Source organism: Equus caballus, chromosome 7 (assembly GCF_041296265.1).
Source record: "Equus caballus isolate H_3958 breed thoroughbred chromosome 7, TB-T2T, whole genome shotgun sequence".
In the NCBI taxonomy this organism is placed as follows: domain Eukaryota; kingdom Metazoa; phylum Chordata; class Mammalia; order Perissodactyla; family Equidae; genus Equus; species Equus caballus.
This window is the reverse complement of record NC_091690.1, coordinates 53965142-53975322: the sequence shown is the minus strand read 5'-3', so window position 1 is coordinate 53975322 and position 10181 is coordinate 53965142. Positions and strand designations below refer to the sequence as shown.

Genomic DNA, 10181 nt, shown 5'->3' with positions numbered 1-10181 from the left:
TGTGCAGTCACCACAGGGCCAGTGTTTGTGTTGGAAGGGTCCAAATGAAAGGGAATAACTTTTTATAGAGACGATTGATGTGTAATAAATTGCACATTCTTAACATAGACGGTATGGTCAGTTTTGACCTATGTATACACTTGTGAAACTATCACCACAATCAAGATGGTGAACCCCCAGCAGCCAGTGAACAGACAAGGTTCTTGTCCTATGGAGTTTTGAGGTCACTAAAATTTGTTCATCTGTTTATTCAACAAATGTGAATTGGTGCTTCTGTTCCAGACCTGAGGCTGCCCTCTCCATGTGAGGACTCTCTCAGCTAGAGGCTGATATCTTAGGTCCATTCTTTTCTGGGCCTTAGGAAAACCAGGGTCTTCCTCTCACTTCATTTTTCTTGCCTTTTCTTTTCCTTGGTTCTCCTGGGTCATGGTAGATCAGTGCACATTTGGGAGTGATTTTTCCCTCAAGGGACATTTGGCAATGTCTGGAGACATTTTTTATTTTTATGACTGGGACATGGTGGTCAAGGAAGCTACTGTTGTCTAGTGTATAAGGCCATGGATGCCAGCACATATCCTACAATGCACAGGGCAGCCCCCACCACAAGTATCTGGCACCAAATGTTAGCAGTACCTGGATTGAAAAGCCCCATGGTAGAGTAATAATTTCTATACCAGGAACTAATTGAAAGATGGAAGACAATCAGATACTGTTCCAGGCTCATTAGGATGGCCCTATCTTTTTGGCTTCATCTAATTCTTATGGCCCTGATCACCAGGGCCAGGGGTTCCATAGAATGGTTGGAAGCTAAGAACTTACCGCACTGAATAAAGGGATTTTTTTTTCCCCCAGGAGCAATCAGTTTCTATCTCTCTCAGACACCTGCTGGAAAAGGATGCAGCTGGGCCGAGCTTTTTGGGGTGCAGGATCCTGCCAATAGAATTACCTCTTTTGGGCACAAGATGGGGACACAAATAAATAAATGCTGTGTTCATAAATATGGTGCCCACTACCTTTTGAAAATCTGTACATTAGACACTGATTTTCTGTAATCACCCCCAACACTTATTTACAAATGAAGAATTGGAGGCTGCTTAAGGACAGAGTAGATATCCTAATAAGTGGTAAAATTAGGATTCAGACATTGGAATCTGCATGTTTCCGAATCCATTGATCACCAAGAGGGTTCAACAGTCCTCAGGTCAACCTAAGACAGGTATTAAAGTTAAATTTTTACTCTCAGTTCAAGAGAATCTCTGCATGGAGCTGAACCAGTATAAAGTATGCTTTGTCTTCCCTGCTTCCTGTTGTAGCCAGTCCTTGTCTGGGGCCATTTCCTGGCCTAATCTTTAGTCTCTAGGTACAGGAACATTCTCTCCTAGACTCTGCAGATCTGACCTCCAGTGTGTGGTGCTCTTATGACTGTTCAGAGAGCTGAGCCTTGGCCGGGACCCTCTCTGCTACATGGCTTCCTTGGTGCTCTGAGTTAGAGCTCTGAGGATGCACTCAGCCCCATCTAAACCCATAGCCTGATCCACCCTCTCTAGTCAGTTTTTCCAACTCTTCTGATAGTGGACCTGAACTGCCCTCCCCACCCCCCATTCCCCCTCCCCATGGCAGTGCAAGCTGTTATGGTTAATAGGGTTAAAGCAACAGAAGAGTCCCTGGCTGACTGTTCACAATCTCTTTGCACCTGTGTGTGGTCAACATAGATCTCGAGTGCTCTCCTGGATCTTATTATGGCTAACAATTATTGAGTACTTATGCAGATGCTGTTCTGGACTTTCTTATGTGTAACATTTAATCCCCACGAGAAATCTTCAGGAAATGTATTGTCAGCCTTATTATTACAGATGAGAGCATGGAGGCACAGAGAAGTAACTTATACAAGATCACACCATGAGTGAATGATGAAGAGATACTTAAACCTAGGGCCCTCTTAGGTGCTATGCTCTGCTGCACCTCAAAATATAAGTGCTATGAAAACTGGAATGAATAGGAGGATGGTAGCCAGGGTAGGCCTCTGAAGTTCTGACAGTTTTGATTTGAGCCCTAGCCTGTGAGAAGGAGCAGGCCTGTGAAGATTTGGTGAAGTGTGGATGAGGCAAGGAAAACAGCTAGTAGATTGCTTTGGACTTGTATTTCAGATCTGCTGGCTCATATGGATTGACAAAGATCAGGATTTACTTTCTCTTAAATTTGACACTACAAAAAGATGTTTCCTATTAAAGTCTTCAGTATAGGTCAGTGGGCACCACCAAAGCAAGATACAATAAGTACAATTTTACGGGACAAGGAAGATCAATATGAGGCAATCCAGATGGCATTTCTAGACAGACCAGGGAAAAGCATAGTCCAGCAGGCTTGGTGCTGTGTTTTAGCTAGAACATAACTGAGAAGGTTAAAGATGAGTCAACAATGTGTAAACATTTTCATCACTGTTGTCCTCTCTCCTCCTCTGCTGCATTTTTTTGACTTGCCTTCTCTCTTGATGATTAAAGGAAGGAGTCTGTATCCTTGAAATAGTTTATTTTCATGAGAAGTTTAGTTATTGGTTGGCCATTCTTTCTCCTTAGTAGATGGTGAGCCTTTTGGTGTGCTGCTTCACATTAGTCTTCAGTTCAGGAATGTCTTCTAGTATATCATGAATAGTATATCTTTTCTATGTCTTCAGATTACATATTCAGGAACACTAGTTAACAGCACTTTGGATCTCTGTTGTCTGTCCTTAACTTCCGTGATCTCACTGAGAGTACACTCCTCTGCTGAAAAGTCTACTCAGAGACCCATTCATGTCCCTGTTTCTCAGACTGTAGATGAAGGGATTCAGCATGGGGGTGACCACTGTGTACATCACCGAGGCTATTGAGCCCTTTCTGGAGGGGTGGGCTGTTCCAGAAGTGAGGTAGACCCCAAGACCCGCACCATAGAACAAGGAGACGACTGAGAGGTGAGACCCACAGGTGGAAAAGGCTTTATACTTCCCCCCAGTAGATGGAATTCCCATTATGGAGGAGATAATTCTAGAATAAGAAAAAAGGATCCCAGTCAGGGGAATAACACCCAGCAGGCCAGTTACAAAATATAGCACGATGTGGTTGACAAGGGTGTCAGAGCAGGCAAGCTTGAGGATCTGAGTAAGTTCACAGAAGAAGTGGGGGATTTCTGTCTCTTTGCAGAAGGACACCCTCAAAACCATCAAACTTTGCAACAAAGAATATGTCAGGCAGATTAACCAAGAAAGCAGAAGTAGGAGACCACAAAGGCGGGGGTTCATGATGACTGTGTAGTGCAAGGGGTGACAGATGGCCACAAACCGGTCATAGGCCATCACGGTCAGCAGCAAATTATCTAAGCCAGCAAAAATCATGAAAAAATACATCTGAGTGAGACAGCCTTCATACGTGATGACTTTGCTCTTTGTCTGGATGTTCACTAACATCTTGGGGATGGTGGTGGAGCTGAAACAGATGTCAGTGAAGGACAAGTTGGAGAGGAAGAAGTACATGGGATTGTGAAGGTGGGAGTCAGAGATGATAGCTAGGATGATGAGCAGGTTCCCTATAACACACATCAGGTACACGTAGAGGAACAGCCCAAAGAGGAGAGGCTGCAGGTCCATATCATCTGAAAGTCCCAGAAGGGTGAATTTTGAAATAGCTGTTTGGTTCCCTGCTTCCATATAACTTATAGAAATTGCCTAGAAAGAAGCAAGAATAATGGAATTAAAACAATGACAAAAGGGGATGTGCCATATGTTTTCAAACTGAATTTTCACTCATGAAGTGTTCTGTTTTAACTAAGTGTTTTGTTGATCAAAACCTCTTTAATGATACGCTCCCTTCCTTGCTTCTACCACTACTACCAGGAACCCCTCTTTAAGACGAATGTCCCACAGCATGGAAGGGTGTCCTATGCATCATCCCCAACAAATGGCTATTCCACCTGCGCTGAAGTGGGACTTCAAAGCTGCTCCGAGGGCTGCGCTGGAATGGCTGAATGAGGATTATCCGGGGAACTTTTTAAAAAGCCGCCTTCTGGATCCCTCTCCTGGGAACTCAGTACAGGTGTAGCATGGCCAGGAATCTAACATTTTTTAAGTTCCCCATGTAACAGCAGTTGGGTTTGACAACTATTTCCATAGCGCCCTGCTGTTCTTAAAGGGGGGGGGGGGCGGTACCAAACTTTAAAAATATAGAGAAGTATACAAATAGATCACTCATGTACCTACTACCTGGAACTCGCATATTTCCACAATTCCTGTGAAAGGATCATCAGCCTCATGAACACCTCCCTTCTGCCTTCTAGTTGTGGTCTCTTCGAGTCCCAGGGAAATGCAGAGAAAGAGGGCGATCATTAGGAAATGCAGAATTTAATGAGATGTTTTTGCCATCGCGCCATTTGCCACTGTCTTGAAATAGACTGTTCTCTGTCTCAAGTTTGACTCAGAGGAGGATACTTGGAAAAGATTTTACAGATAATTCCTCCATTATTATAGTAACTTCTCATAACTGTCCCAATTTATCCCTCTAGAATCATCATAATGATGAATGTGCTGTAATACGCCTCAATCCCAAAGACCAAATCAGACCCTCCCCACCATACATTCTATTTATGCCCTCCCTACATGTTTGTGTTGTAGTTGTTAAATTTCTTTAGGTTGGGTGGACAATGTCTTTTCTATTTCTATCCCAAGCACTTAGCACAGTACCTGATACATAATATACGCTCTACAAATGTTTACTGAGTGAATGACAGATTAGAAGAAATTTTAAGGGCATACTAGAGGCAATTCCCTATCATAAAGCCCTTTAACCAATAACAAAGACACTATTTATCATGAAGTCTCTTCAACTGAACGTAAAAAGAAAGAGAGCCTTCTACCTTTCATTTCACTCCATTAAAGAAAAAAAATAAGCCTTAGTTTCTATTTGAATATTAGGTCTCTGCAACAGGAGGCAATTCCTAAATTAAGAGGCAGTTGCCTTCAATTTTATACACATATGGGAAAAAGGTACTTGGGGCCGACCCGGTGGTTGAGTGGTTAACTTCCCGCACTCTGCTGCGGTGGCCTAGGGCTTCGCTGCTTCCGATCCTGGGCGCGGACATGGCACCCCTCATCAGGCCATGCTGAGGCAGCGTCCCACATGCCACAACTAGAAGGACCCACAACTAAAATAAGCAACTATGTACTGGGGGGACTTGGGGAGAACAAGCGGAAAGAAAAAAAAAGAAGATTGGCAACAATTGTTAGCTCAGGTGCCAATCTTTAAAAAAAAAAAAAGAAAAAGGTCCTTTCTTTGAATTGAAGTGTGTCTATAACTTACATGGTCTCAGTTTGCCTCTCTGAAGGTCATTTCTCTTTGCCACGATGATCTTTAAATTTTGTAGACATCTAAATGACTGTATATTCTCATCTTTCATTTATTCCATAATTATTTGAGTACCTACAGTATACCAGGCACTGGGTAGGAATAAGTATAGAAAAGTAAGAGGCATGGGCTCAGCCTTCCTGTAGCTTTGAGTACCATGGAAATATCGCTGCCTTTGACTCCTCTGCAGTAATTATTCTGATTTAGACCCTTAAGATCCACTTGAGAAAAGTGATTAGGAACATTAACTGGTTAAGCTTAAGGAACTTAGTTAAAAATTCAAGAAAGTTTTAAAAGAAGATGGATGATGAGGACATGCAACTTTTAAAACAGTGTGGTCAACTTAAATATAAAGAGATCAATGGAACAAATTGGAGAGTCAAGAACTGGACACAGTACGAGAATTTAGTTCACAATATAGATGTATCACAAATCAACCCATAAAAGGAAAATGACATAATAAATGGTGCTCAGAAAACTTAAAAAAAATACCTCACAATGAATAATAGAAAAGAGAGTGACTTGAAAAATTGAAATCAGAACACTATTAGAAATGAATATAGATAATATATTTGCATACTTCTTGAAGTGTGCAAACTTCCTAAGCAGAAGAGCAGTGGAAGAAATCACAAAGTACATACAATGTATCATTTGTTTATCAATAATACCAAATGACATTAAAAGGCAAATTAAAATCGGAGGGAGAGAGAATTTATAATTTATAAGAAAATATAACCAAAGTACAGTAGTGATATATTTGAAAGCTCTTAAAAACAGTAAGAAAAAAATCCAAAAAACATGAGGCTAAATACAAGTGAATCAACACATGAAGAAATGTTCAAGTTCCATACAATCAAGGAAAATCAAAATAAAACAAGAATATGCCATTTTTATAGACTTTATTTTTTAGAGAAGTTTTAAGTTTACAGAAAAATTTAGCAGAAAGTAGAGCTCTCATATATTACCCCCGACTCGCCCTCAGTTTTGCCTATTATTAACATTTTGCGTTGGTGTGATACCTTTGTTACAACTGATGAACAAATATTGATGCATTATTATTAACTAACGTCCATAGTTTAGAGTTATCCCTGTGTTGTACAGTTCTGTCGGTTTTGCCAAATGCATAATAGCATTTATCCACCATTACAGTATCATAGAGACTGCCCTAAAAGTTCTGTGTGCTATCCATCCCTCCCCTCTCCAACCACTGGCAACCACTGGTCTTTTTGCTATCACTATAATTTTGCCTTTTCTAGAATGTCATATGGTTGGAATCATGTAACCTTTCCAAATAGCCTTCTTTCACTTAGCAACATATGTTTAAGTTTCCTCCATGTCTTTTTATGGCTTTCTAGCTTATTTCTTTTTATTTCTAAATAATACTCCATTGTCTGAATGTACCACAGTTTATCTGTTCACCTATTGAAGAACATCTTGATTGCTTCCAATTTTTGACATTTATAAATAAAATTACATGAAATTCGTGTGCAGGTTTTCATGTGGCCATAAGTTTGCAACTCACTTGTGTCAATACTACCAGTGCAGTTGCTGGATTATATGGTAAGAATCTGATTTCAGTTAAAGAAATAGTGAAAAAATAACCCACGAAATTTAATTAGAATATTGAGTGTTGATAATAATGAGGGTAATTGGCATGATGGTATATGAAAAGACTCCTTTTGGCTCAGATATTCTGGAAATCAAGTTACTAAGTATTAAGAACCTTCCAAATGTATATATACACTAGGATCCTTCTATTTTAATTCTAGGAAAAATGATGATCAGATTGGCCAAAAAGGATTTAGGTATGAGACTTTGATAGCATTACTGCTTATAGTGCTTTAGAATACACTGGAGAGCATTACTGTATGCTGCTTAGAGTATTGCTATTAGAGTATACTGTTTAGAGTATTGCTGTTGGAGTATAATGTTTATAGTAATGGAAATTTTTGAACAATCTAATGGGGTGGTGCAAAAACACTAGCCAACATGACAAAGTGTCCATGCTATAATGTTAAGTGGAAAGAATAGGAGAGAAAGCCATTCATATAGAACAGTAGCAATTTGGAGATGAACCACGACTGGAAAGAAATTCATCAGAACATCATGTGCTTATATTTCTGAGATGTGGGACTATGGGTGCCTATTTTCTTTCTTTTTTCCCCCTTTTTCTACATTTTCTTAATTCCTCACAATGAGCACATATTACTTTGTGATCAGAAAAAAGTTATTTATAGAGAAATATATTCATATCTTAGAATGGATCTCAGGATGGCTCCTCCCTTCTCCCTGTTCCCCTGGGGCAGGTCAGGTGTAGAGTAACCCCTCAATGGAAGATAACTTATCATGAACCATTATGCTGGTATTTAAAAGAGGAAAGAAAAGGGAAAGCAAGAGTAAGAGAAACAAAAATTTAGAGGTGAAAACAAGGAAAAGAAACTGCATAATAGTCAAGGTTCTCCAGAAAAAGAAAACCAGCAGGATGAGCGTGTGTGTGTTTATAAAGAGATTTATTATAAGGAATTGGCTCACGTGATTATGGAGGCTGACATGTCCCAAAATCTGCAGTTGGCAAGCTGGAGGCTTGGGAGACCCTATGTGTAGTCGCACTCCAAGTCCAAACTCCTGAGAACCAGGAGAGCTGATGGTATATTTCTAGTCTGAAAGCTAGCAGGCTTGAGACCCAGGAAAAGCTGGTGTTTCAATTCCAATCTGAAAGCAGGGCAAAAAAACCCAATGTCCCAGCCCAAAGGCAGTCAGGCAGAACGAATTCTCTCTTACTCAGCCCTTTTGCTCTATTCATGCCTTCAACTGATTTGATGAGGCCCACCCACATTAAGGAGGACAATCTGCTTTACTCAGTCTACAGATTCAAATGTTAATCTTATCCAGAAACACCCTCACAGACACACCCAGAGTAATGTTTGACCAAATATCTACCATCAGAGAATCATATAGATCATAATTGGTGTGTTCACTTCAAAAGTAACAGCCTGCAGAAATAAAAAGGTCTCTACTTGGCTGCAATGATAAATAATCTGATTGTGAATTGGGAATAACATCCAATGCCTTCAGGCCTCCCTGATGGGAGGTAGGCATTGCTGCTGAATCCAGCAAAGAATTGAAAATACTTGATTTTGAATATTTGATGGTGGGGGGGGGTGTATCTATGTGTTTGTGGCATACGGAATAAAAGATCTGCTGTAGGACAGATTTTTCAGATAGGGGAGGAATATAATCAGCCTAGATGACAGATGCAGATTTATTATTTCAGGATTCCATGGCTCATAGGGAGACAAGTGAGAACTTTGCCAGTGGAAACATCTGAGACTCAGACATGCAGTAGGTCATAGGGAGTCAGGAATGGGTAAAGATGGCTATTGCTACAATACTTATTAATAAATTAGATGAATGGATGAAGATTGTTATTTAGGAAGAGTCTGTCCTTAGTATCAAGATGGCAATATAAACTCCCACTGGACACTTTCTTCACTCACCAACGCTGCTGTAATTCAGGTCCTCATAACCTCTCATCTGGGCTAAAAATAGACTGATACCCTTCTAGACCATTCTGTAGAGAATATCAGAATAGCTCCAATCTCATCATTATGTGCATCTTAAAAATCATTCTATGGCTCTATATCTCTCCAGGAGAAAGCCCAAAGTCCGATGCCCTCCATGATCTGCTCCCTGTCTTATTGTTCCAGCTTCATCTCCCATTCCACCACCCTCTTCCTGTCTTCTGATCCATCCTATGTAGTAAGAAGGAAATTACCCAATGAGGCAAAATGATGACAGCATTTCCTTTCACTATCACACTGAAATATTGCCTAATAGGCCTGCCTAATTCTCTCATTTTCTGGGGGAATGTGTTTTTGTTTGCTTGGGACCTAGGCTCTGTGAAGTTAGTGCTAACTCATAGGAGATTACTAAATTGCAAATGATTTTCGTCCAGTAGAGATGCAAATTATTTCTCTTCAGCTAAAAGATTACCCCAGAGATTATCATTTATCTTCTTCCTGTGGGACATCTCTATCTGGTGGAAAAGATAACCCCAACGGCTATAGTTTTATTTTCTTGTATTTTTGTATCTAAGTTGGAAAACTAATTCCATCATTCCTTTCCTAACTATATAAATTCCTGTTCCTCAAATGCTTTGCAAACTAGCTTTACTCTCCTGGCTCCCTCATTAAGAAATAAATCTTTGACATATGCTCATTATATATTTGTATGAGAGGCATGTTTTTATCTATTGGAAAATAATGCTTTGACATTAGATACTCAACATCTTGCAATTCTAAGAGGATTCTATGCAGTTTCAAAGCTCTAGACCTTTGCATTTACCCTTACCTGGAGTCCTCTTTCTCCCGTATTCACCAAGAAATGTCCTATCCCTCCTTCCACACTCTGTCTTGAAATCACTGACACCTCCACACAGCACTGACCATTGTCTCTTTGGACCTCCTCTGTACCTTGTAGAAACTGGACTACACATGAGGCAAACTATCACATTGCATGCATATGTTCATTTCTGGATTTTTCATCCTCCCAGGAGAGCAATACATTACAGTTACCTCTTTTGTGCAGTACCTAGCTTAGTGTTGGGCACAGGGGAGATGCTCTATGGAGGTGGAAATGTCCCCTCTAAAAAAGGGAGGGGGATTTTCCTGTGAGTGGAGAGAGGATTATGCATGGAATGCCCAGAAACTGAGAGGCAGTGAAACTAGAGATAGAGGTAAGAGAATATAAGGCGTAGTGGGGCTTGGAGAAACCTGTCCAGAGTCAGGGACTTTTACTCAATTTTGATGG

General features: G+C 40.4%; 1 protein-coding gene across 1 annotated transcript; it reads right to left on the bottom strand.

The window, feature by feature from the left end:
- Positions 1-2743: 2743 nt before the first annotated feature.
- OR7H3 (olfactory receptor family 7 subfamily H member 3) lies at positions 2744-3682 on the bottom strand. The gene has a single exon (NM_001390937.1). The coding sequence runs from the start codon at positions 3680-3682 to the stop codon at positions 2744-2746; it is 939 nt and encodes a 312-aa protein (NP_001377866.1).
- Positions 3683-10181: the final 6499 nt, after the last annotated feature.

Coding starts and splice junctions, on each gene's coding strand:
- OR7H3 (NM_001390937.1), bottom strand. CDS start 3,682: ATGGAAGCAGGGAACCAAACAGCTATTTCAAAATTCACCCTTCTGGGA.